The sequence below is a fragment of the Centrocercus urophasianus genome, unplaced genomic scaffold, assembly GCF_019232065.1.
Source record: "Centrocercus urophasianus isolate 14NV4802_14NV808 unplaced genomic scaffold, USGS_Curo_1.0 seq_11, whole genome shotgun sequence".
NCBI lineage: Eukaryota > Metazoa > Chordata > Aves > Galliformes > Phasianidae > Centrocercus > Centrocercus urophasianus.
The window spans coordinates 80,753,363-80,780,829 of NW_024884253.1; the positions used below are offsets into that span (position 1 = coordinate 80,753,363).

The 27,467-nt window shown below is 44.1% G+C and overlaps 1 protein-coding gene across 4 annotated transcripts in view; it reads left to right on the forward strand.

Annotated features, from left to right (window-relative positions):
* RREB1 (ras responsive element binding protein 1) overlaps nt 1-27,467 on the forward strand; it is a 121,038-nt gene that overhangs the window by 78,971 nt on the left and 14,600 nt on the right. For all 4 annotated transcript variants that reach the window (XM_042808907.1, XM_042808904.1, XM_042808905.1 and 1 more), the window contains exons 6-9: nt 2,093-2,237; nt 3,405-3,541; nt 17,315-17,504; nt 18,431-21,170. In XM_042808907.1, coding sequence (XP_042664841.1) covers nt 2,093-2,237; nt 3,405-3,541; nt 17,315-17,504; nt 18,431-21,170 — 3,212 coding nt within the window. The remainder of the gene's footprint in view (nt 1-2,092; nt 2,238-3,404; nt 3,542-17,314; nt 17,505-18,430; nt 21,171-27,467) is intronic.

Below are 27,467 nucleotides of genomic sequence, written 5' to 3' on the forward strand. Positions count from 1 at the left end.
TATCTGCAATTACCAGCAGTTTCTCCTGTTGGTACACACACTGTGGATGTGCTGTTGCAGCCTCCTCCTGTAGGTGCAGCTCCATCAAAACAGGCAGAGCTAAGCAGATGGACAAAGAGCAGGGGAATATAACTTAGCCCTAAGGAAGCTATTTTCATTGGGTATCTACTAACAGGAATTCTCTCTGACAGAGTGGAGACTTGAAAATAGAGACAAGAAGTCCCATACTTTTTGTATAGCAGTATTTTTGTTGTCGTTTGTTTGTTTTCTGGCTGAATAGAATTTAGCTTGATTGCTTTCGTTCTCTCCCTCTCTGAAAGTGACTGGCCAACTCATACTGGCTAGATACCAGCCAAACTGCCAGCAGGATAAGCACACAGACCATGTGTCTGCCTCTTTTTGGGTTGAGGGGACAGACAGGCATATGCAAGAGGAAGATTCAAAACTGGAAGGCAATCTTTATTAAAAAGAAGGAAATGTATTAAAAAAAATATTGCAGCAAACTACCGTTCAGGTCTTGTTTTGCCTCCAGAACTGGATACTGCCTTTTTGGCCTGTTGTTTCCCATTGCTTCTCAAGTTTATCTGCAACCATTGCAGGCTGTTGTCTCTTACCAGCCATCTGCATGCAGATGTTCTCTTCTTCTTGAGCCTCTCACAGTGTAAGCTGCCCACAGCATCCGTCTCTTGTTTTTGTGGCCTGTGAGAGTTGCCTGGGAGCTGAATTTGATTCCCCAAAATGCTGGGGGTAGGTGAACAATACAGGCACTTGCTGAACAGACGTTTTAATCTTGCAGCAGTTCTGCTGTGTTTGGGACTTTGAATGGAGGCTGTTCCTGCATAACACCCTCAGGAAGCTGGCTGTAATGTGAGACAGTAATGTAGTTGCCCTTTCTTAAAAGATTCAGGGATTGTGAAAGTATTATGCTGGGAGACACTCATCTGGCAGCCTCTGCCCGTGGGTCAGTTTGGTCCAGTGTGTTATCTTGCAGCATCATGCCCTTGGCATCCAAAACTAAAATTGATTTTATGTCATAACTCCCAAGCAGCTGTGAGGATGTGTAAGACTCACCTGGATTACAACATTCTCTCATGTTTGAACATGATGGTTTGCAGTCAAGTGAAATGGCACCATCCTGAGCTGGGCTGATGTGGCTTCTGAAGGAGCTTGCCCAGATACCATTAACACAGACTGCCTTGTGCTGCTTTGGAGTCAGTCAGATGCACAGAGGGCACTTCTCTCCTGCAACTATATGCAACTATACCTGTAACTATTAGAAGGGAAAATTTCCGTTGCGTATTGGAATGAAGGAACCTAATTTTGATTTCTGTCAAAAGCCCTTGACTACTATTAATTTGAAGCAAAAAGCCCTGCATCTGGTTTTTAAAAAGTACGAGTTAAGCGTTGAGTACTCGGAAAAAGAAAAGTGAAGTAATATGTGTCATGTAACTGAAGAGAACTGGGTGGGAGCATCTTGCTTGGTTGCAAACGTAGCGAACTGAGAGACAAGTGAGCCAAGTGTATGGGCATTAGATTGCTTCCTCAGCCATTTTGTTATTTGGGTTTACGTGCTGCACCAAAGAACCAAAGAAGTACACTAGGTGTCTTAGTTACTGCTGGGGTTTGGATTGAGAACATCCTGCAGTGATGGTACTTCTAACCTGGAGCAATATAAGCAGGTTTTGTGGAGCTTTCTTTTCCCCTTTCCAGCGTCACTGTGACAGTAAGTAGTCTTTGTCCTGGGGATGTGGGTTGAGGAAGGCATTTTAGCAGTACAGAGTTTCACAAGCCATGCTTGCTGCAGCTTCACAGTGTTACCAGTGTTATTTCCACTTCATGTGTGCAGTTGAAATTTGAAGAGCCTGGGGGTAATGCGGGATGGATGCAGGTGCAGGCGGTAGTGAAGTGATGGCCTACAGCCCCACACTCCTGGGTGCTGTGAAGACCCACGCTGGGTATGCAATGCAGCTCATGGGATCTGTGCTGGGATCATTGGAAGGCAAAGCTTGGAAGTGGTGTTGGCATTAAAATTGGTGTGGACTTCCCATCCCGATTTTCCCACTGATGGTGTCTTCTTCCCCCTCCTGCTCAGGCACATGAAGATTCATGAGAAGGATCCAAACAGCACGGCGAGCACAACTCCCCCGTCTCCGCTGAAGCGCAAGCGATTGTCTTCAAAGCGGAAGTTCAGTCAAGATGCTGAGATGGACAGAGAGGAAAGGACACCTGCAAAAAAGGTTTGTTACCAGGCATGAAGCAAAAGCCTTTCCTGACTGCCTCCTATGCTTTTGGCTGTTGTGCTCATGCAGTCAGCACTGGAATATTAACATTTGGTCTAATTGCAGTCCTGTATGATTTGAGATACCTGTTTTTCCTCTGTACCCAACAGTGTTGTCTGAAATGGAAAATGCATTTCTAATTCAGAAATTGAAAGAATTATTATTATTCTTTGCTGTTTAAATTTCTCATTTAGCATATTGATTGCATATATGCTTATTGATTGTATATATTAGCTAATGTTGGATGAGAAGATGATAAGCTATTCTTTCACTACTGCTGTTTTTTTTCCCCCGTTTTATTTCCTGTTTAATTTATAGTATTCTTGCAGGGTGGTGATTTGAACTTCAAAAAAAGTGTTTACTTAAGAAACAACTTAAGTGCATTTTTGTTATGACTGGAGAAAAAGAAATCTATAGTATGTTTCCCTTTTGCAGTAGCATAATCCTGCATTATTTGAGTTGCAAGAGCAACCAGAAAATATTTATGCGAAGGCTAGACATTTCCATTAGGGTTTTGTTTATGAAATATTTTATTGCATTTTAGTCATTTATCCAAAACGTGTGGTGGCTGCCAAAATTAACTCGACCCTTTCTCCTTCGTCTCTAAATGGCAAACTGGTAGCAGGTCCATGTAGCTCAGTAGCCTTGTTTCCGTGCATGCTTTTCCTCCCTGTAATCAGAAGAGGGCTATAGAAAACACGCAGAAGTTCATTGCTTTTCCATGGACCACTTGAGTTAGCAGTTGGCAGTATTTCAGTGGCATAAATAATTTAGGCTGACAGCTCGCCTGGCTCTCTGAAGGAGGAGGAATGCTGGTTCAGTGGTATATAAACATGCAGGCTTATGAGTTGTTCAGATCGCAGTTTCTCATTAGAACTGATGCATCTGCGACTTCGCTGCGTGCTTCATCTCTTGTTGAGCCTCCTTCCTGCCATGTGTATTCTCACATGCGCTGCCTCTCACGCACCCTGTTGCCGAAATGAGCAATTTCTGGTCACCTGCAGCAAAGTTACAGATGGAAGTCGCTGCTCTACTTATAAGAGGAAGACTTTGAATGGGTTGCATGTTTGGTTTGTTGCTTGAAATTCAGTCCAGTGAGGGTTTTTTCTTTTCCTTTCTCTGTAGGTTGTTGAGGATGGTCAGTATGGTGAAGGGGATAGGAAAGAAGATGACGCTTACCATTGTCCAGTATGTTTCAAAGACTTTTATTGCAAGTATGCGCTGGAGTCCCACATGGAGACGCATCCAGATAACTCACTGAGGTAAGAAGTGGGTTTGAGAGCATTTCTGGTCGCCAGATGGTCTCAGAGAGCCTGCTGGGGAGGGGAGAAAAACCCAGCATTGTTCAGACCTCTGCACTACTAACTGACCCCCATTCTGATTTTGAACTGGTTTTGAATCTTTCTGCTTCATCTTTTGTCACCGGTGTGCTAGAAGGTTTTACTTATTTACTTACTTACTTACTTACTTATTTACTTTTCCAGATACAAGAGATCTTGCCAGTTAATAGCTGGGAATGTTTTTAGGAGAAACTAAAGCACCCCTTCCTCCCTTCCCAACTTATCACAGTTGTATAAAATGGCAAATGTTTAAAGCAGGAAGCAAAGCTAGATAAATCCACTCAAGTACCAACCCATGAGGTTCTTCTGCCTGAAGTTTTGCTGCTTGTCATGGGAGTGAGTGGAGATAGACGAGTTTCTGGTTCCAAACCTTTTGCAAAGTGTGTAATGCTTTTCTGCCTATTGAGGTTAGGGAATGTTTTGGGTTTTGGCTTAAATCAGCATCTCTTAATAAGGAAAAATTAGCTATTAATTGTTTGGGAAGGTGCTTGGGGTTTGTGTTTTGGTTCAAGTAATTGCTCCTGAGATTTCTGATGCTTTTTTTATTTCCTGTTTGTTGTTTTTTTTTTTAATAGAAAAAAAACTAGAGCCAGATAACATGAAGATACAAAAGGGATATTCCAAGTCTAGTTTCAACACGTACAAAAGCTGCTATTTTACAAAAGCAGGTTATCCATTTGCAAAAACCTGTCAGCGCTTCAGGCTTGTTTAGGACATTGGATTCTCAAGTGATCTTTTCAGAAGGTAGCAGAATTTGACATTTTGAGTGTCAACATTCTTTACTGCAGACATTGTCTTAATAGAATGGGATGGAGCAGAGCTGGGGTTCGTTATTTATTTATTTGTTTACTTCATTAGAAAAGACTGGTGAATATGTCTAGAACCTTTTTTTTTTTTATTATTTTCTTAAGGCATTGTAATTGTGATTTATGTGGAGGGGATTTGGAAAACACTTTCTTAAACTTAGTCCAGCAAATAATAGTTACTTAATTGAAGTTTGCTGCTTTGGAAGTCAATCAAGTAAATTCTCATTACAGAACAAAATGGAAACAGTTGATCTGTATCCCCACTGAAAGATCTCTGAGATAACTTTGGAGTACCCTTTGCACTTTAGAGAAAGTGGCTGTGTTATTTACCAGCCTTACTTCTAAGTTTCTGCAAAGATACAACATCTTTGCTAGGCTATATGCTATGAAGCTGAGTGGACAGGAGGGTTCTCTGGCTTTGGGTGATGGATAAAAGACAATTTAATGGACACCGTTCTAGCCTGGGAGCTTTACAGTCTGTTGCTGCAAAGCAGAAGGACACTGTGCAAGCAGTCTCTTCATGTACCTCTTCATGTAGCTCTTTCCCTAGGATTAGCTGACTTACTGTTGGGTAACATTCTCCTGACATGGATTTTGCTTCCCATAATTGTGTTGAGCTGCACAGGCTAAAAAGTGTCCCCAAATCAAAGGTATGATTGTCATGCTCTGTGGGCATGAGTTAAGGGTAGTACTGGGTCTTTAGGGCTTGTCTAGACAATGACAAAGGGGGTTTTGTCAAATATTTGCTTTAGCAACTTAAGACATTTCAGTAGAGAGAGGGCAAGACAAGGAAGCCATGGTTTTCCCTGGTCAGCTAACACATTCAAATGCAACTTGCATTACCTATCTGGCTTAAAATATACCTTTTGTCCTGGTCTAGACGAGTCAGATGTCACTGTCTGCTTGCCCCAGCCTATCAGAAAATCCTCTGGTAAGCAGAGCAGTCTGGGCTGCTGTTCAGGTGACTGTTTCATCTCTGCAGGATGAAAGTCCTAGGCAGGCAGGGTCTGCAATACCCTGGTCCCCAGAGTTTTGCAGGACTGTTTGCAGGATTCAACAAAAAGTGCTGATTGTGGTGTGCCGTTTTCAGTCCTGAATTAACGTGACTGAAATGATTCCTTTTGTGAGGCACGAAGGTGTCTTTTTAAGTGAAGGAGTTGAAGAGAAGAGAAAACACTGCTAGAATAGTAGAGCAGGAGGTATGTGTGTATGGGTGTGTTTGTGGCAGGGGAGCAAACTGCAAAGTGTTAGAAGGCATTCATCAAATCCCAGTGTTTCCTTATTGTAGAAGACTAAGAGGAAGAACTCTACTTAAACAAAGTTCAAACAAATGAAAAAGGAGAGCAGCTGTGCTAGGAGCAAAGGGCAGGGAGCAGAACACGCTCAGTCTCTTTTTATTGCCAGCATTGTAAAATTCAAGTCACTTGATCAGGACTTCTGTGCAGCAGGTATCAGATGTTGTGCATCCTCAGGCCCCAGATGCTCTGGCTCTGGCAGTTGCTTTACAGCGACTGCTGTGGGCAGCCCTGGACAGACTGTGTTGTCACAACCAAGAAACAAATGATGCTCTGTCAGCCTCAACATGCCTCTCTTTGTAAACCGTGGCGCAAACAGGCTGTGGCCGAGCTCTTGGTGAAGTACAGCCTCTCTCCCGCAGCATCTTCCTGTCCTGTTCCTCCATTAAGGAACGGCAGGGCTGTCTGGCAGCCCCTGGGTCTGCCTGGGAGCAGCTCATTCACGGAGTGGGCCTTTGCCCTTCCAGATACTGTCAAATGAGCAACTTGAAATCGTGGGGTTAGCTGTTCAAAGCTTGATGAAAAGCCTTGTGCTCCCCGGGAGCACTGTTTCATGCAGAGCCACGAGCTGGGAGCACCTCATTGTTTACTTGCAGCAAAATAAACAATGCTTAATCCACCGATTGTGTGAGAGAGGCTCCCGCTTGGGAGAGTCTCTCCCAGTTATGTAAAATCCCAGATCCGACATCTTTGTCTTCTAATTACGGTAAGAACTGTCCTGCTGTGGGGAGCCAGAATAGGGCCCTTTGTCCCACTGCAGTGAGTTGTGGCCCTATGCATCCTGCACGCATCACCCTCTGGCCAGTCCATGTCCCTTTGAAGCCCCAAGACCTGCATGCACCCTAATTAGTGACAGGAACTGGTCCCAGAGAGGCTGCCTGCACCCCTATTAGCTAAGGGAGGGGGCATTCTCTATGCTTTCTGCCCGTCCCTCGTCCCCCTCCTCATGCCTCCCTACCTGGATTATTTAAAGCCAGCAGCCATTTCCCTGCAGCCAGGGCCTTGAGACACCATCTTTTTTTTGGGGGGGGGGAGGGAAGGGGAAGTTGTATCTAAGCATTGATATAATTAACCGGAGTGCTGAAACACTGTGCAGCCAGTAGGGAAAATAAGAAACCTCGCAGAGGAGGGTAACTCCTCTGGAAACTTTTGTGGCTGAGGTTTGCTGTCAGACGTGGTAACGTGCTTCTAAAGATTGCCTGACAGGCAGCCCTGAGCAGCAGCAGCAGCCCAGGCTGAAGAGATGGGAGGATTTCCTGAGGAGAAGCCTCTCCAGGCGCTCTGTGAGGTTTCCCTTCTTTCCTTTGGCAAGTACAATGGAATGGACTTAAAGTAAAAAGTGTGGCTTTTTAAAAAGTACATGCACTGTAAAATTCCTCTGTTGGGTTTCTCTGTAACTAGAGCATACCCTTTTCATTTTCTCTCCCTCTCCTCCAGGAGGTTTTCTGCAGTACTCTGTGTACCAGCAGCTGAGCCTTTTTAGTTTCTCCTTTCTCCCAGCTGCAGTGAGACGTTTGTTCTGCTTCTTGTGGCTCTACATCTTTCTGAGGAAAGGAGGAGGGAGGTGGTGATAACATGGCAGCTACCACCTTTCATAGAGGCATGTTTCAGCGTTAGTTCTCAGCAAGGGTAGCTTGTACAGGTTGAAACATGGTTAAAGCCAATATCTTTATGAGTGCACTGTGCCCTTTTTGATCACATTTGATTCAGTGTGTCACTGTTTTCAGTTACAGGATTTGGGGTTTTTTTAAGTGTGTTTTATAGGAGCTGAGTAGTTAGGAGGAAAAAAATATATATATAGGTGTTACAGGGTGTGAAATGCACTGTCTCCCTTAGGCCCTGAGCTGACCTATAGGCCAGTACCTGTAGATGCCTGTGTCCATGAATGGATTCAGGCTAGATGAAGTTTTCTGACCTTTTACAGTGCATGTCCAAACAGTGATATAATATATTAAGCTTTGTAACTTGCCTTTGTAACAGGCATATTTTCACTAGGACAGCAAAAGCAGTTCTTTTGCCCCAGGACAGTATGCTTTTGTAAAACTTCCAAGAAGCCAAAGAAAGAAAGAAAACCAAAAGCCATTAACTCTACCTTGTTCTTCAAATCAACTTAGCCAAGTTTGGCTGAAACTTGTAAAGTCAGGTGAGTTAGAGGTTGAACACCACCACAGAAAGCTGTTGTTTTGAACAGCTAGATCAGTAAAAGGCATAGCAACAGAAATGCTCAGGGTCTGGAACGAAAAAATGTCAGGACACCCTGACCATTGGTGTTTGTTGTTATCCACCTCGTTTTGCCAGGGTAACCCGAGCTTGTGTTTCTGAAAAAGCTCCTTGGCAGGAAATGCTGCTGTTGTGTCTTGGTGTTACATGGCTTCATTCACAGGGGAAGCGTGCAGTTTAAATGCTGTAAGAATGAGCCCCTGGACTCTATGGGAGAATTGTTTCACGGTTTGTGATTCAGTCAGTGGGCTCTCCAGACTCCCCCCTCTGCCAGCACGCTGCCATTCTTCAGTGCGTGGTGTCGAGCAGTGAGATGCTGCAGGGTACCTAGACCTTCATCTCTGTGTTAGTCATTTCAGCTAATGCACTTGAGCAATATATGTTAAGCTAAATCAAATTCCAGCTACTTAAAATACTACATATGTTGCCCAGTTACTGTTCATCACAACAGTTCTCTACATTGGTTTTGAGGAAATAAAATTACCAGGAAAACAAAATAATTAATTTTTAAGTGTACTGAGGTCATTTCAGTCCTTGCCACCAGTAGAAAAGACTGCTGCAAGAGAAAGTTGTGTGCAGAGCAGCGGTGTGATTGAGTGAAAGTACATTGTACAGGATGTAAAAGAAAAAAAAACACCAGAAAAAGCCCCTTAAGTTTCATTCCCGTTTCTGCCAATGCCTACTTAAGCAACTTCAGGAATTTACTTTCTCTCCTTATATAGTAAGGAATAATTTTGCTGACTTAATTTTTGTGAAGCATGCTGCTTTCTACACATGGTCAGCATTTTGTAGGAAGAGGGTGTTATAGACATTGCAAAATTAAAAGACTGAATGTGTTTGAAAAGCAAATGTTGTATGCTATTTTTTATTGCTTATGTGCCGCCACTGCAGGTTTGTGGTGGAGAGAGTAGGTTTCTTCCTAGCAGCTGACATAGCTGTTACTAGAAGCAACTAGTAGTCTTCTTGTAGCATTGTGAACTGTTGTACTACTTTTATATCTGTCACAGCCTTTGGAGTGCATATAGACAAGCCTCCTTTCTTGTCAGTGCTTCAAAATGGGAAACTCGTCTACTTTCAGTGCAGGTGGTTAATGCTGAGGTTGTATCCTACACAACTGTTGAGTATGGGGAGAGAGTGAAAGCCCTCCAGCACAGGCATGCTTGTGTACTTTTTGACCTTTGCTTTTGGCACGCTCTAGCCCTGATGCTTCCCTTCTTAGTCATTGCTCTAGGGTCATCTGCTAAAGTTACCAAGTACTGACAGAGTACCTTCACCAAACTTCTTGCAGCCAAAGACAGAGGTGCACAAGGGTCAGTTAGTTGTACAGCATTGCTGGCTGGGCCGACTCCCCTGTTCTGTGTGCTCAACTGCTCAACTTCTTGCTTGGTGTTTGGCTAATACAAACTGGGAACTGAATCCTGATCACAGTTGGTAGTATGTTCAGTGTAGGAGCAATTCCATGAGCCAGCTGCTGAAATGGCACAAGCCATTGCGCTGAAATCCAGCTCTGGTAAATGCTGGTACCAAAAATGTGCTGTGGTACAATACAGCTCTCAATGCCCATAAGGCAAAGAGGAGGACATGCAAGAGAGCTGGATTGCATCTTTTACTAAGCCAATAAAATAGGGAAGTAAAATCAGTGGGCTGAGCATCTGACTCTGCGCTGACTTGCAAAAGCAAACCAGAACTGCATTTGAAGTACTTTCTGAAATTTCTGTTCAGAAAAGAGAGATCAGAAGAGGAAAAAGAGAGATCCTCAGAAGAGCAGCACAAATCAACTCCATCCTAGAAGTGGTCAGCTCACTGAGGGAGCTCACTGTGTAAGAAGGCTGGGAGTCAGGAGCAGGCAGGTAAAAATACCAGATAGTGAATGGACGCAGGGAGTGAGGCTCTCACACAGAGCTGTGTGGTGTGTCACATGGCACTGAATATCTTAGCTCAGGTACCGAAATAGAAAGTGGGTAAAATGCAAAGCCCAAAAGCTTCTCGTAAAAGGGAATGCAGGAGGGAAAGAGGGCTGAGCCAGAAGGGGTTATTAGCATGCCTGTCTGATCCTGGTGTCCAGGGTATGTTTATACACACGCTCTGTCAAAGTACTGGCTGCTGCTGCTTGTGTTAACAGCCACGTCTGCATGCTGAGCATAGTTTACCTGTGAATGCAGATAGGGCAAGTGTGTTCCATCCAGATTGGGCTGCACCTATTTGTGTACTCTTCTGTCATCAGCAGATGGCTGTAGGATAGGTGTGTTCCTGTAGATATGTTTCTTCTTATGTTACTTGGTGAAAGGCAGTGATTTCTTTTTTTTTTCTTTTTTTTTTTTTAAGAAAACTTGATAGGCATTCATAGGTCTTTTTGTTCTTTTGTATTTGAGAAATGTGTTAGCAGGCAGGAAGAACTTTCCTTTTCTTTCTCCCAAGAAAAATACTGGAAGACTCATTTGAGTTCGTACGTACAAATAACTTTCGTTCTGTATGCTGCACAGCCTGGAATTTTGGTAGCTACAACAGACTGCACTCTGCAGGCTTCTTTTTTCCAAGTACACCTGCCCTGTTTGTGCACTCTTCATTCTTCTGTATGTTGATCTTCAGCTCTTACTCTGTGATTCTGTCCAGCTACTTTCTTGGCACTTCTAGTTTTCCAAGCTTTCACCTTTATTAAATGGAAAAGTCATGATGAAAAAATGAACTACTTTATGCAAGGGTGGGCCATCTCCAATTTCCCTTTATTTATTCTCAGTTATATGCTTATTCTGTTGAAACAAATGGCAGAGTAAGCTCCTCTTCCACTGGGGCTGAGATATTAAAACACTGTTGAGTTGTTGTTAGTGCATGCAATTCATTACAGTGTTAGGAAAAGTGAGCTCTTTTCTGATTTTCATTGCTTAAAAATGAAGGAGGTAAAAAAAGAAAAGCTGCAGGTGGAGGTTTGTGCCAAGAATGGCTTGTGCCATTGAGCCATGTGTTGGTCAGTTTCACTCAAGGTGCTCTGACAGCAGGATTTCAACACACCAGGACTGATGCTGGCTCTGCAACTCACTGACACGTTCTTGAAGCACAACAGCAGCCTTGTGGAGGCTTGTATCAACCCTCCATGCTACTTTCCATGCCTGGACCAAAGCATGGCTGCAGGAATGTCCATGGCATTGTGCATCTCCCTATAAATAGAAGGTTTGCTAGGGCATCTTCAGCCTTGGCTACAGCCGAGGATGAAAGAGAGGGCACGCTGGCAACAAAGTGGGACAAAGCAGAGACTGAGCTCCTGCGAGGTTTGTCTCTGTTTAATGCTGGCAGAAGGAGGAGGTGCTCGATTAGGGGGAGATCAGAAAGCCACAGAACCCTTGGGGTGTGGTGCCAGGGGACCTGCAGGGATCTCCAGGGAAGGCAGGAGCAGCACCCACAGTACTGCTTTTCCATCACTCATCTGCAGCAAGTGGGGGAGATAAGTGCAGCTGTTGGATGTTATTTCCCAGGGCCCCGGGTGTGGAGGCCAGAAAGGGTTTTTCGTCCAAAAAGAGATGAGTATCTGGTCTTGGGTGGGGTTACACGGGAGCAGAAACCAATTTGCTCTCTGTCATCTCCCTCCCTTTGCCTTGCCCCAAACAAAGAGAGAGAGAGATTGAGAAATCCTTTCCTGAAGGGGAGTACTCCTGCAACTTGCTAGTTTTACTTCAGAGGGGATGAATGTCCTTCTGTTTAAAATGATTGTTTCTCCATCTCCTTGTTTTTGTCTTTCATACGCAAACAGGGCTGAGGCTAGGGAGCTGCTTCCATCAGTAAAGCAGGTAGAATTTAGCTGGAGGCAAGTGCCCATCCTGCTCTGGTGCCTGGTCTGATTTTAGATTAGGATTGAATTTTTTTGCTCATAAGGAGACCCATGCTAATGTGAGACAGAAAGGAGAATAATAACAACAAGAGTGGAAATCTATGTAGGCTATGTGTTAGGGATTTAAGTGGGAGGACTGGGATGATTTAATAACCTAACCGTGTATTAATGGATTCCGTCTCAGGATATGTTTCATCCTTGCTTTCTTTTCCTTGCTTCTGTTTGTGCCTGTTGCTAAAGAGCACAGCCAGGAAATGAACAAGAAAGTACCTTTTCGTTTTTGCTAATGCCCAGAAATTAACAAGGGTTTTACTTGTGCAGCACAGCGTTACTGAGCTGCATGGGTGAAAACTTTGGGTTTTGGTCTGCTCTTACGTGGCATCAAATGTATGAGAACAAGAATGCTAAATGCCATTTTCCCTTTTCCATCTAATGCTTGTTTAATTTCTTGGTAAGAATAATGGCATATAAATAAGAGGCCTTTGAATCTTGACTACTGAAATACAGAGTTTAGAAGGATCAAATTAAAGTCATTGTGATTTGACTGCATTACCCTTAATCAAAATCAACACCAGTTAATTTTGCTTAAAATTTGGCTCTTCCTTTCCTTTTCAAAATATTTTTTCTTTTCTTTTTTAAAAAAAAAAAAGTGATCATTTCTATTGCTGTCAAATAGAAACTGGCTGAGAAGGGAGTGTAATGCAAGGCAGCAAGCACTACTGCAAACTTTTCTTGCATCGGTGCCTTTTGTCATAAGTGTAGCAAATCCTGCCTTGTCTCTTAAACAAGCTGCACAAAAGAATGTCTATTAAGGCATATTTAAATGCTTTTATGTTCCAACTAGCATTACAGATTTCAAGAATGCCATTTTAATATAAAATGCTGTGTTTTTAGATAGAGATCTTGTAAGTGCAATGATGCAGTATTACACAATCATAGGAGGTGGAAGGGACCTATGGAGATCGTCCAGTCCTGCCCCTGGCTAAAGCAAGTTCCCTACAGTAGGTCACACAAGAAGACATCAAAGTGAGTCTTGAATACCTCTAGAAAAGACTCGACAGCCTCTCTGGGCAGCCTGTTCCAGTGCTCTGTTGCCCTCAAAGCGAAGAAGTTTTTTCTCATATTTGTATGGACCTTCCTGTGTTGCAGCTTTTGCCTGCTGATCCTGGTGTCCTGTCTCTGCACACCACTGAAAAGAGCCTGCTCTCATCCATTTGGCTCCTGTACTTTAGGTGTTTATGTGGTGAGATCCCCTCTCATCCTTCTCCTCCAGGCCGAACAGCCCCAGGTCTCTCAGCCTTTCCTTATAAGGCAGATGCTCCAGACCCCTCATCATCTTTGTAGTCCTCTGCTGGACTCTCTCAAAAAAATATCCTATCTTTCTTGGACCGAGGAGCCCAGAACTGGACACCATACTCCAGATGTGGCCTCACCAGGGCAGAGTCGAGGGGAAGGATTACCTCCGTCTACCTGCTGGCCACGCTCTATTTAATAAAGCCCAGGATACCATTGGCCTTCTTGGCCACAAAGACACACTGCTGGATCATGGCCACCTTGTTGTCCACCAGGACACTCAGGTCCTTCTCCTCAGAGCTCTTTAGTAATAATTAAACTCACCTGGTGTGATAGGAGGACTGAGCTCTGAGGTCAGCCTGGTCTTTGTACTGTCATTGCATGGATACATTAAGGTTCTGCTTTTGTGTTTCAGCAGTTTTGTTTTCTCACCCACTTGTTCTGTACACCTCTGCCAGCAAGCCAGAGCTCTAGTGCTGGACTGGCTTTGGACAGGTATGAGTGACTGCATTACATACAGAACTACTGAGAAGGGCGCTCAGTGTAAAGCAGTCAAAGTTGCTAACAGCAGTTTTTCCAATTTTGCTTACAATGAATTTTTTAGAACCAAATGGCCTTCTTCTCTCTGTAATCATATTTACAGAAGAATGGAGAACGGCAGCCAAGACTAGCAATCATGTGATAACACAGCAGCTTTTATTTGCTACATCTGGAAACTTACCTTGCAAGCACAGTGCTTTTATCTGTGCTCAGGTGTTTAGCTATTGCTCTGCCTGTTCTCCTCAGAATCTGTTCCCATCTCTGCTCTTTGCAGTCACATCATCCCTGTTTGACTTGGCACTACACCGGGACAGACTTGTGAAACTTCAAGGAGAGAGAGTTTGCTTTGTTTTGTCTTTAAGCTCATCACGAGCAAAGTATTACCACATGGCTCAGCTGCCTCACTTGATATGCTGGTCTTTTTGGGCTTTCTAGATTAATATTACATTTTTTGGAAGAAATATAAGCAAGATGAAAAGATGTTTGTATTATGTGAGATTTCTTTCTCTTTTGCTTCTTGCAGTGTTTCTGAACTTAAAAGCATTGTAAGTATTGCCATTGCTTAAAGATGGAAAATAGCACTGATGTCAAAACGGGCAAATCAATTTCCTTAAAAAAAAAAACCAACAAAACAAGATTGTCAGTTAATGCTTTTTTCACATGGCAGCACGCTCCATTTTAAATTACCCCGTGTTAGTCAGTGCCACGCAGTGATTGCCTTAACTAGTATTGAAGCTCCATAGCCCTGAGTTTTCCTTGGAGGTGGTGCATATCCATATCTGTATCAGCTACACTCATTGTATTCGAACCCAAGAAGCCTGGCAGGGAAGGTAATTTAATAACACACAGGAGAAAAAAAAGGTGTGAATGGGCTGTGTCTTGAAAGCTGCAGCCCCACTGGAGGCGCTGAGCTGAGGCAGCACACTGACATTCCCTGACAGGCCCGACTTACCTGGGTGTTTCTTTATTCAGATGGGAGTTGGGTTTGACCAAATGGTAAAAGAGTTTAATCCTTTTCCATTTTTTTGGTACAGCTTGAGAAAAACGCGGGAGATTGCTTAATTCTATGCATTATAAAAAAGAGAATGGGCATAATGTCTTTTATTAGTTTTGTTTTAGGGGAGGAGGGAGGGAGGTTCCTTTTGCATGAAAACACCATTTTTACATTGCAGATTTTTACTCTCCTGGGACATAACAGTTGGTACAGGTGTACCATGAAGGACTTTCACATGGGTCTCTGCCCTGAAAGGTTTTGTTTCGAGCACAGCTTTTGGTAGGAGCCCCAAGTAAACCAGTGCTTAGAATCAATCCGTCACACAACTGGTGGATGTGAGAGGGTAGAAGAGTGTGAGGCATGTGAGACATAGGAGGCAGTGGCACAGGCTGCCCAGAGAAGCTGTGGTGCCCCAATCCTGGAGGCAATCAAGGCCAGATCAGATGGGGCTCTGGGCAGCCTGAGCTGGTGGGGGGCAGCCCGGCCCATGGCAGGGAGCTGGAACTGAATGGGCTTTAAGATTCCTTCCAATCCAAACCGTGCTATGGTTCTATGGCTTGCTTAGCCCAAATCCCAGGGTAATGGCAGCAGACCCTGGCTGTCTTCGTGGCCTTGCGGTCCTGTCAGCAGTAGCTTTCTCTGCCCTGTCAAACAGGAGTAGACACAGCCACTGAATTTTGTTGCTGGTCCCAGGGAGGTCAGGCACACTGGGGACTCCCAGAGCTGCCTCTGGGCACCCGAGGAGAGGGTGAGGATCTGCATGCCTTCACAAGCAGCCAGGCCTGCGAGCCCTTGCCGTCCATGTGCTGAGATACCAGGAGGAGTGTGCCAGAAGCACTGCTGGCTTTCACACCAGGCTTTTTCATCGCCTCTAAAAGAGCGTTTGTTCCAGTATCTTGCAAGTTCTGGAGGTGACTGTTGTAAGCCTGTAATGCCCTCCTTCCCCCGGTGGTTTTGGTGGTTGAGTGTTTTTGTTTTCACCCAACACGAGAGCTATGCATCACGGGTAGGTACTGCCAAGTGAGCTGGAAGCGTGCCGCAAATCCTGATGCTGGAGGAGCGCTCTGCATCGGCATTCTCTCGCTCCACCAGAGCCGGTTGTCACATTTAGCAGATCTCTTTAAGTAAACACTCGCTTTGTAAATGGCTGCAGTTCTCTATTTAATGGAATGCCAGCACTATGCTGGCAATAATTATAAAGGTAGGATGCAAGTGAATTGACAGGGGAGATAAAACAGATTAAACCTCCAGTGCATAATATTTATGCCTCAGCCTTCTGGGTACCATGATAACACAGGCAGTGGTACATATACTTCACACTTGTTTCTTTCACCACTCAGAGACTGTGAGTCCAATTGTTCTGTGAGTGACTTGGTTATCTCTTCATTTTCAGGGAATAAAAAAGGTCTGTGGAAGTTTATGTAGTGATAATAAGAACAACAATGGGAGTTTGTTAGTGACAGGACAGGGAGGGGGTTGTTTCAGGATTTTGTCAGAAGTCATGTCTAATTGCAGGATGTTTTTTTAATGAGTAGGCACATGTCCTTTTCCTCAATGGGAGGGCAAAGACAGCATGGGGAGATGTGAAGAACTCCAAATGCAAATAGTGCTCTCAACAGCTGTCTGCTTCACATTCTCTGCTAGTGGCTTCTGAAAAACTTGTGTTTTGGTTACAAGCTGGAGCTGTAATTGTAGGGAACCATTTTGAGTGAAACTGTGTGTCATTTGTTGGATTCAGAGTGGGTATAATCTGTCCTAGTGCAGGGCTCAAACAGCAGATACTTAAAAGGCGATAACGTTGTTGACATGTTGGCCAGATGTTGCTGTGTACTCCTTACCACGTGTAGCTTAGCTGCATTTCCAGCACCTTTGATTGTCTTAAAGCTAGTCTGCTGTACATAAATGTATGATTGCCCGAATTTGGGAATAGAACTGAAATAAAAGAAATCATGGCCCCAAGCCGTGGATCAGAAGAGTTGTTGCTTCTGCATTTTTCAGAAGGCATGCTGGCTGTGAAGGAGGTATATGAGTGTCAGAATGTCAGAAGTGTTGAGCCTGTTTCAGGTCTTCCTCCTGACCTTTTCCCCTCCAGGGAGCAGTCTTTTTTCTTTTAAAGAAAGTATATTTCTCATAACAGCTTAGAGAAGAATCAGTGGAAGTTTATGGAAAAGCCGTGCAGTATAAACATTTGGAGAAAAATTCATACACAGGTGTTTGAGTGGTGGGCAGTAGCATGCCTTAAGCTGTAGTTAAAAAGGTGTTATCTGTATGTTTGCAGCTGTGTGCTATGTAGGTCTGGTCTAACCTTTCCTTTCTGCTGATGGTTTTTATTTTTTTAAAGTCATTATCTTAATAGCACTTTCTAGTAAAGAATCAGGAAAACAAAATTGTATGAAACCATTGAAGTACTTGGACAATGGGAACATTGTCAGAAATCTGCAGTCTCGGCTTCTACTACCTGTCTGCCCACGTGTGACACTCATCTGCTATATTCTTTGAACTCCTGGTGAACTTAACCACCAGAAACTGGTAGAAAGTGGCTGTGATTGAAATGGCCTTTCTGTGATGATAGATTTTTGACATGCCATTACTTTGTTCTGCATTTAGCAGATTCTTAGTATCATGAGGTGAGGGGAAAGAGGCTGGCCTAATGTGAGAAGAATGCTGGTCCTTATGCTTGCAGCAGACAATAAGTCATTTTTATTTTATACTTTTCCTTTCCAGGTGTGACATCTGTTGTATTACCTTTCGTACTCATCGGGGCTTACTGCGCCACAATGCAGTTATCCATAAGCAGCTTCCCAGAGATCCCACTGGAAAGCCTTTCATTCAGAACAACCCTTCAATTCCAGCAGGCTTCCACGACTTGGGATTCACAGACTTCTCCTGTAGGAAGTTCCCCCGCATTTCTCAGGTACGCTTTGTTCTTAGGAGCTTAAGGTACCCTCTGATACAGCGTGCATCTTCTGAATGTATTGAAAGATTCGATCTGCCAGAGGCAAGTCATGGAATATTTTGTGGAGCCCAGATTACTACTGTCTGCACAGGATTCAGTCACTTCCTTTTCCTATTTTTCATTCTCCTTCTCCCTTTCCCCAGCCCTTTCTGCTTTTTTTTTTCCCTTTTCCAAAGAACACTTGGCCTTTTTGAGTTTCAGGCGTGAAGATCTATAAAATTATTTTAAACAAAAATGTTGACAGTGTTAGATCCATGCCCCTCCCTCCCAGCCTTCCTCAAATAATTCCACATCTAATGCTACCTGGGTAGCATTTAAATATTTGAATATAGTATTTGGATTCACAACTGTTTTCAGGTATAAAATCTGTTTGTGAGTGTGCTGTTTTTCTTAGAAGAATAAATGTAATCAGACTCCCTAATCAAAAGTCTGACTGGTTTTGCCTCTGCATTTTATTACTTTGATTTTGAGGGATGATATTTTTGTTGTTTTTGTTGTTGTTTACCCTTCATAGATGCTTTTTTTCTTTTCCTTGTAGTTTCTTTGTAGTAAAAGAGCCGAAGGAGGTAGTCTTACTGCCCGTCTTACTGAAGTTAGCTGGGTAGTCCTCTGACGCTCCTGTCTTGTCAGTGAACAGACAGAGGTTTCTGGAAGGGAGGATTAGAGTGGAAAAGTATTTTAGAGCCTGAATAACTCTGAAGAAATTTGCCTCTACAGAAGAGAACTTCTGGAGAGTCAGCCCCTAATCTAGATACACCAACTTAGGAGGCTGAAGGGCTTCTCTACTGCAGAAGAGGGAGTGAAGGTGGTTTAGTTGTGCAGTAATAAGTGATTGCTTTCCCGTTTGTAGCTGTCTATTCTAAATGTTTTTGCATGTCTTGCAGGTCTGGTGTGAAACAAATTTGCGAAGGTGTATCAGTGAATTCCATCGGTTTATTTGTGAGACGTGTAACAAGGCATTCCCCATGCTTTCAGCGCTCAAACTGCACACAGAAACTCACGTGATGGATCAGGGAAGAGACAAGCACAAGCTACAGTCCACATCCCTACCCAGTGAGAACCCAGACCAGAAAGCCTTCATGGCATCCTTGGGCCTACAGTACACCAAAGACATCAAACCTGTCAAGCAGGAGGACGATACACAAGACGATGTCCAAGAAATGCGGCTCAGAGCACTGAAGAGTAACCTACCTCAGGAACCCGGCAGCACTGGCCTGCTCAGCCTCTCCCCTCTGGAAGCTGCCTCTATGGGAGGGCCATTTTCAGTCCTTCCATCTGCAAAGGAGAACATAAAGCTCCTCTCGCTGCAGCCTTTCCAGAAGGGTTTTATCATCCAGCCTGACAGCAGTATTGTGGTAAAACCCATCTCCAATGAATCTGCAATTGAGTTGGCAGACATTCAGCAGATCTTGAAGATGGCTTCTTCCGCTCCTCCTCAGATCAGTCTTCCTCCACTTTCTAAGGCACCTTCTGTCCCCGTGCAGTCCATTTTCAAGCATATGCCACCATTGAAGCCAAAGCCTTTGGTAACGCCCCGAACAGTTGTGGCAACTTCTACACCTCCTCCTCTTATCAGTGCCCAGCAAGCCTCCCCCGGCTGCATTAGCCCAAGCCTCCCACCACCTCCTCTGAGGCTGATCAAGAACTCGGTGGAGACCTCCTCCAACTCTCACCTCTCGCAGCCAGGAGCCAAATCAAGTCCTTCCTCACAGTTGCTTCTCCAACCCAAAGTAGAGCCTTTAACTCAGCACGAGATGAAGACACAACTGGAGCAGGACAGCATTATTGAAGCTCTCCTGCCTCTGAATATGGAAGCGAAGATCAAGCAAGAGGTGACAGAAGGGGACCTCAAAGCCATCATTGCAGGGGCAGCAAACAAGAAAGCCCCAACAATGAGGAAAGTCTTGTACCCCTGCCGTTTCTGTGACCAGGTGTTTGCCTTCTCTGGTGTCCTGAGAGCTCATATCCGTTCTCACTTGGGTATTTCCCCATACCAGTGCAACATCTGTGACTACATTGCAGCTGACAAGGCAGCACTGATCCGGCACCTGCGGACACACAGCGGGGAGAGGCCTTACATTTGTAAAATCTGCCACTACCCGTTCACAGTTAAAGCCAACTGCGAGAGGCACCTGCGAAAGAAGCACCTCAAAGTGACCAGGAAGGATATAGAGAAGAACATTGAGTATGTCACCAGCAATGCCGCAGAGATGGTGGATGCCTTCTGTTCCCCAGACACTGTGTGCAAGATGTGTGGCGAGGATCTGAAGCATTATCGGGCCCTCCGCATCCACATGAGGACGCACAGTGGCTGCCAGAAGAAGAAGCCATTTGAGTGCAAGGAGTGTGGCACAGCCTTTTCAGCCAAGAGGAACTGCATTCACCATATCCTGAAGCAGCACTTGCATGTTCAGGAAAGGGAGATTGAGAATTACATCCTTGTGGTGGACTGCAGTGCTCAGGAGAGCCACGCAGATGCTCCTTTATTGGAAGACAGCACTTACATGGACTGCAAGCCCATCGCATCTTTCCTAGAGCCACAGAATGGTTTCTTGCTTGGGACACCATCTCATGTTCCCATCAAACTTGAACATACGGGCAACTTCCCGATGGATTTTGATGAGCCATTGGATTTCTCTCAGAAGAGCAAAAACCTGAGTGCTGTGCAAGTGAAGCAGGAGAACCTGTTTGTCTCTTCTCCCTTGTCCTTCTATGACTGTTCCATGGAGCCCATTGATCTATCCATCCCCAAAGTCCTGAAGAGGGACAATGATATCCCAGGTGAGACCAGGAATCAAGAGCTGGCTTCTTCTGTCATCATTGATAATGCCTATAACTGTCAGCAGTGTCCTCTGGGCTTTGGTGCCAATGGGAACTCAGAGAAAAACAGGGCTGTTGCACATCCCCAGCCACTGAAGGGTTCGTTGCATTTGACTGTCCCAATCATTTCCCCAGCTCTCCTTGGCAATTCTGCCTTGCTGAGACCCTTGAGGCCTAAACCATCACCGCAACCTCTCTTGCCAAAGCCTCCAGTAACTAAAGAGCTGCCACCGCTGGCTTCCATTGCACAGATCATTTCATCTGTGTCTTCTGCTCCTGCTTTGCTGAAAACAGAGGCTGCAGATGCCAGTCCCAAGGCAGCGAGCAGCTCCACTGGGTGCGACAAATCAGGGAATGCCAAAGCAAAAATGACAATCGTGACCGCCATTCCGAGAGACTCCAGCCTTCCCAGTGACCTGACTCAGGCCTGTGATCCCGAGCCGTCTCCCATTGCTGACACTGGGTTGACTAAGAAAAGGGGTAGAAAGAAAGGAACGAAAAACAAACCTAAACTGAGCAGCGGTGTGGATCTGGAGTCAAGCGGGGAGTTTGCCAGCATAGAGAAGATGCTGGCTACCACAGACACTAATAAATTTAGCCCGTTTCTACAGTCCACTGACAATTTCAAGGAAGAAAGCGGCCAAAATGGAACAAGTGAGGATGAGAAGGAAACTGCTGAAGATAAGCTGCTGAGGGGGAAGAGGAACACTTACTCAGACTGCCCGCAAAAAATCTCCTGTCCTTACTGTCCTCGAGCCTTTTCGTGGGCAAGTTCCCTACAGCGGCACATGCTCACTCACACAGGTAAGAGTGCCTTGTCCTTCAACTGGATTGTAGTACCTGAATATTTTCCTCGCTGAAGGCACCTGAAGGCAAAGTCTCCCCATGCTGGAATCTTCCTTTCTCATCTTCCCTCTGATGTCTAAATCTTTTTTTTTTTTTTCTCTCTGTAAAGCTTCAGCTTTGCTGTTGCATTGTGGTGGTGTTAATTTTTTTAGTAATGGAGTAATCTCTGTGGCTTTGAGTATCAAGAGGGCAAATTAAGCTGCCCATTTGACTTCAGTGGCGTTAACTTAGCATACATGGAAAAAGAATTTAGTTCCAGGTTTTCTATTCTTTCTGTCTCATCTTGACAGTGAACATGTGTTGAATATTTCGTTCTGCCTTACATGGTTTGTTTGGGGACTGTTTGTCAACTTCAGTAATGATAAAAATATGCCATAACAATAAGAGCAAATAAGTGTAAAACTGTGTCAGTGAAAGAAAATAATGTAGCATTTAGCATTTTTTTTTCTTGTGATGGCTTTTGTTTGACAGAAAGAAGGAGGATGTGAGAAATAGCATCTTAGCATTATGTAGCAGTAGTTTCCCTCTAGGAAATGTTTCTTCTTATGTTAGACAACTAAAGGTGTTAGACAACTAAAGAGATAAGAGATTGATTCATTTATTTTTAAAGAATGAAGGGTTCATGAAGCACAAGATCCATTTTGATACTAAAGTGGAACCCCGAAAAGGTAGAGTTAGCTAAGAGGTTCGAAGGGAATCGTAGTTGCAGAGCAGTCTCTCTTACAGTTTGCTTTGGGTGACGTGAGGACGTAACTTGAAGGTATCCGTGCAACAGTGAGGCTATTGTTTGCTGGGTGCACAGCCCAAATTCTATCATCTTATTAAGCGTACAGTTTGCTTTCAGCAGTGAAGGAGAGCTCTTTATTCATTTCAATTGTTTTCTAACACCCTGCTCTCCAAAAATAATATATAGTTACTGAGGAACTTTTCATGAGACAGAAAACAATACAGAGAGGCTTTGCCCAGACTGAGGGGGTTGACCTGCTTATTGATGGCAGGCTTCCAAGGTAGCAGTACTGCTGTAAACCCTTAATGAAGACAGGAAAATGCACTTCTGGTAAAACCTGTCTCCCCTGCTGTTGCTGGGCTTGGGAGGGGATGCCATCCTTTAGAAGGCCTGCACTGCTGTCCCCACGGGGAAAACAAGCCACTGCAGCAGGAGGTAGGTTGTGTCCTCAGTGCAGGTCCAGGACTTTGGTGATGGCCACAGTAGTGGCACTGATGAGATTCAGGGTGTTGCACTCTGGCATTGCTCATAATGAGAGCCCTTTCTAATCATGATCAAAGCAGTAGGGAGGGAGAGTTGGTGCTGGAGAATCACGCCTCGTCAGGTTTGGGCCTTGGATCATCTCCTTTCAGGTGACACTGGTTCTCTGTTTCTCAGCTGAGAGTCCACAGCAGCGCCACTCTGACAGCAATGTACGTACAGCTTACAGGAGAGGAAAGGGAAAGGTAAGATGGGAGGACAGAGGAAGTTTAGACCAGGAAGAGGCCAAGATAAGCCCACGTGAATGAGAAGAGTGTTCTGCTTCCAAACTGTCTGCGTTGGGAATCTGGTCTGTAGTGAATCAGGGAATGGCTTGGAGTGGAAAGGACCTCCAAGATCATCTAGTTCCAGCTCCCCTGCCATGGGCAGGGTTGCCAGGCACTAAATCAGTTGCTAGATTAGGCTTCCCAAGGAAGGTTTCATAGAATCATGGCAGTGAAGCTGACCATGCTCCCAGATCACTGTAGTACATTGCTGTCAGAAGAGTAGCACACTCACTTGAGCAAACTGGTGCAACTAGCTCTTTTCCATCCACTTGTATGGAAATTGCACATGGAAAAATGTGTCTGACTGAGGAAAAGGTACTTCATTTTGAGCATTTAAATGGTATAGATACTACCAGTTTTAAACCTCTGTCCGTTCACTGTCGTGAAAAGATTTTTGCAAGCATATCTTTCATGTTCAATAGAATTTCAGCGTGGAGAACTTCTTCTGTGTAGTGTCAAGATGATTTTTGGTTTTTTGTGAAAGGGCACAAATGCACATGCTATGAGTAACCCATATCCTTCACACAGCCAAAAGCCTCTGATAAAAGCCTTCGTGCTGCTCAGTCTTGCCTCAACACTGCTGCGTGTTTTTCACTTCAGAAGCATTTCCCTGGGAAGTATACATCTTCTTCATTGCTTTTTATTGTAATGCAAAGCTCACAAGTGGGGCTCTGGGAATTTGGCACAGCTTGCTTTTAAACAGCGTTCAGCACTGTACCTGTGTTTTGTTTGAACATGCTTGAACACTTGCTTTTCATACTTTCTTTCTCTTGATGTTGTCTTACTTAATTTTCTCTTCTGTGTTCAACTCAGTTTACCTTTCTTTCCTGCTCTTCTCTCCAGCTCTTGACTTTTTTCATTCTCAGAGCAGCAAAGGAGATGTGCCCTGCAGATGATGCAGTTAATTTTTCTCCCTTTATGGTACATGAATCAAACGGGGTTCTATACAAAATGAAAATAATGGTCTGTGGCCATTAGTACAGATAACCTAGATGTGTTTGCAGAGAATCACTGGAGGGTGTTCTCAGAGAGATACTACCAGATCATATTTGTCCCAGCATTACTGTTTGTAAAAGATGAGATGCAGTAGCAATGGTGGTTCTTTTGTGGTTTTGTTTTTTCTGTATGTGTGATTTGGGTTTTTTGGGGGGTTAGTTGTGTTGTGTGTGTGTGTGTGTGTGCGTGGTTTTTTTGTTTTATTTTTTGCAGATGAGCTGCTGCTTGTCAAGCATTCAGAATATCGTGGAAATTAAAAGGATGGGAAAATATCTATAAACAACAGAAATTAATTAGTTAGTAGAATACAGTTATGCCTAACCTGTGAACCTGGGTGGATTTGATACAGATTATTGATAGGTAGATGTAAGTAGTAAAAAAAGAGCTGGAAGGGGTTTTATTCCTCGCTTGTATGACTTGAGTGGAACTGTAGACATCTTTACTTTGCAGAGTTGGTCCTCACCACGAAAATAATGTGCTTCTACTGCTACAACAGTGGCAGGAGATACATTAATTAAGCAATGCTCTTTTGATGTACTATGCTTGCTTAGATGATCTTTTATTGCAAAAGAGAGTCTGTTCAAATGACTGGCTTCCATGAAACGTGCAGCCTCAACTAGTCGTGCTGTGCTGCTCACTGAGTTTTGCAGTCAGTTCTGAGTCAATACACAGCTGCAGATGTATTTTAATCCAAGCCATGATCGTTCGCATGGAAGTAAATAAATAAAATTGTGTTTAAACCGTAACTGCCTGGGTGACCCTCCAGTGAGTAAGCACGTTTTATCTGAAGAGCAGGTGCCTCTGAGGGACAATATGGGAAGCAAGGAATACTGCTCGTTTGAATTACATAAATTATATAAAAATTATATTAAAAGATGGCATTTGTGTAAAGCAGTCCAGTTTCTATTGGGAATGGGACTATAACTTGGGGTGGGGAAATTGGAGTTTACGCAGTAAGCAGGATTTTTGTTTGAGTTTTGAGACCTCCAAATAGGATGTTTGTGTGGGAAGATCTTATCTGTTGTAGATATTGGTCTGTATGACAAATATTTGGTTGATAGAAAAGCTTTAAAATCTGAAGATATGAGAAAATTGTGACCTGAGATTCAGGTTGAGTTTCAAGCAATTAATCCCCAGCTAATCCTGTCATTGCACGCTTGAAAAGAAATGTGAAAAGAATTAGGCTATCGTGAAGCAAAAAGATTTCTGCTGAACTTTGAAGTTCTGTTTTGTATTTGCATTGTGAAAGAAGCCAAGTAAGTGCAGAAAGTGGTATTTGTAGCCATAAATTTCTGGTTGATTTAGCAGGCATCTAAAAAGAAAAAGTGAGTAACTTGAAAGCCTACAAATATCAGTGTCTTGATGCTTCTAAAATGTTGCGTTGACACAGTGAAGAGAAAGAAATAACTGAAGTGAAACATATCTGCGAGATGCGGGGAGTCCCTCGTTCAGGTTGAGGTGTTAATTAGAACTGAACCAAGTTGTGGCAGATGAAAGTGAGGGAAGTACCCACAGTATGGGATCAGAAAAAGGCTGTGAGTCTGGGGCACTGTGTGTGTGTGTGTGTGTGTGTGTGTGTGTGTGTGTGTGTGTGTGCAGGGGGTTTGGATGTGAGGGAGAAGGTGTGACAAGAGCTGTGGTCTCCTTTGATCTGTAATCTCCTCCTCCATCACAGAGACATCTTGTGAAGCCACTTTCCTCATTCCAGTGCATGAGCCTGGCTTCCTGCTCTTCTTGTATGTGGCCTTTTCCCTTCTTTTAGTCGTTAAAATGAATTACAGAGATGAAAAACTTTCTCCTGCGGGGAATTAATTGGACCTTACATAGAACTTTATACAACTGAAGTCTATGGGATCAAGTGCCCAGTGGCTTTGATGGAAGTTTTGTCAAATTCAAACACATATATCTCAGGATAACATCTTGTAGAGGAGCTTGCAACAAGGATGTTGTTGTAAGTCACCTTTGACTAGGGAAATTAGGGTTCTTTTCCACTGAAACAGATTTGGTTCTGACAGGCTGGTCTCAGAGATTACTGACAGGGTGACCTGAGAATGAAAGGGAGGGTGAAAACATTAAAGGAGGAAAAAGCAAACAAAAAAAAAAAAACAGCCAGCCATACCAAATCTAATAGAATTTGTACAGATTCTGCCATCTCATCTCTGGGGAGAAATAGATTTATTCCCCAGACTAAGAAAAGGGATGCTGGATCTCACAGCAGCACAGCACTTTTCAAATGGAATAGAAAGATCAAGTTGTGCTAGTTGGGCTGAGCATTGCAGAAAAGCAAAGCATAAAGGTGAAAGAAACAGAATTATAGAATATCCCAAGTTGGAAGGGACCCAACAGGATCATCAAGTCCAACTCTCGATGCCCTGCTGTGTTAGAACATTGGCTCATGCAGCTAAACACTGTTTCCAATGGTATTGGTAGGATCTGCTGCTTGGGGTGAGCTTGTGGGCCAGGCCACTTCCTGCAGTCTGTTTCTCTTACGCTGCCAGCATCCCACACTGCTGCATTAGGGTTGCACGTTAGAGGGCATGTCGCTGCCTCCTCCCTTTAGAACCTGACCATGGACCAGCTGTCTCTCAGTCTCTTCAGTTGCTTTCTGAACCTGCTGATGCTGTCTGTCTCCAGCCTCACGTGGCGTCAAGCTCCAGAAGTTCACTACCTGCTGTGTAAAGAAATATTTTTTAAATCCATTTTAAGCTGATCCCCTGCTAGTTTCAGAGAGACTCCCTTCATTCCAGCATTGCAGGATTTGGTGAATTGCAGTTCGGTGTTTGCTCTCTCTGCTTGCAGACCTCAATCATAATCACCCCCTCTCCTCCAAAAATGAGGGTCCCTTCTGGTGTCATCCCATTTCTTGGATTAGGTTCACTTTGAGTCTTCTGCAGCCCAGCTATGTCCTTCTTGCAGTGCTGAGGCCAGAACTGCACGCACAACCTGTAATGAGGGCACACCAGGCCTGTACACAGCAGCAAAGGGATGCTCTTTGTTTTTCACTCAACACTCTTGTTTGCAGTACGCAGCATTTCTTGGCTTATATTGGCTGCTGATGCAGGGCAAGGCAGTGGTCCTGGAGAGCTGTATGCAGCGGCTCCTCTTTCATGAACGCCAGTACTACTTACAGCATCTGGAAGGTTTGCTTTAGGTGATTTTTTTCCAGAGTTTTTTTTTTTTTTTACCTTAAATGTGTCTGTGCTGATGTTCACCTGTCATTTTCTTGCACACTCAATTTTGGGAGTTTTTCAGCAGAGGAAGTTGACTGTCAGATCACACAGCTTTGCTGTAGGCAGGTGAGTGGCACTTAGCAAAAAGGGGCGAACTGGCATCAAACTGTGGGTGAGCACAGTAGTTCAGTGTTTGCCTTTGCTGACCAAATGGGACAGATGCAGGAAGGAAGCTCAGTGGATTGGTACGTTTCCCTTGCCTGAGAAGCTCTTGTACGAAAGAGATACCTCCAGGAGAGAAAGGGCAGATTTTTGTCACTGATTAGGTGACATGGAAGAGCCACTAAAACAGCAAATCTAAAAGCAGCAGGACCTTTGTTTGGAAATGTCTGCTGTCTTCACAGCCTCTCATCCTTTCTTCCCTTGTAATCGGCAGGTTGTGTTGCAGTGATTCAGATGCAGTCACACAGGTCTCAGTACCAGTCTGGCAGTAAAATCTGCCATGCTAGAGACATGTTGCAACGTGATTTGCTCTCGCCTGCCATGAAGGACGAAG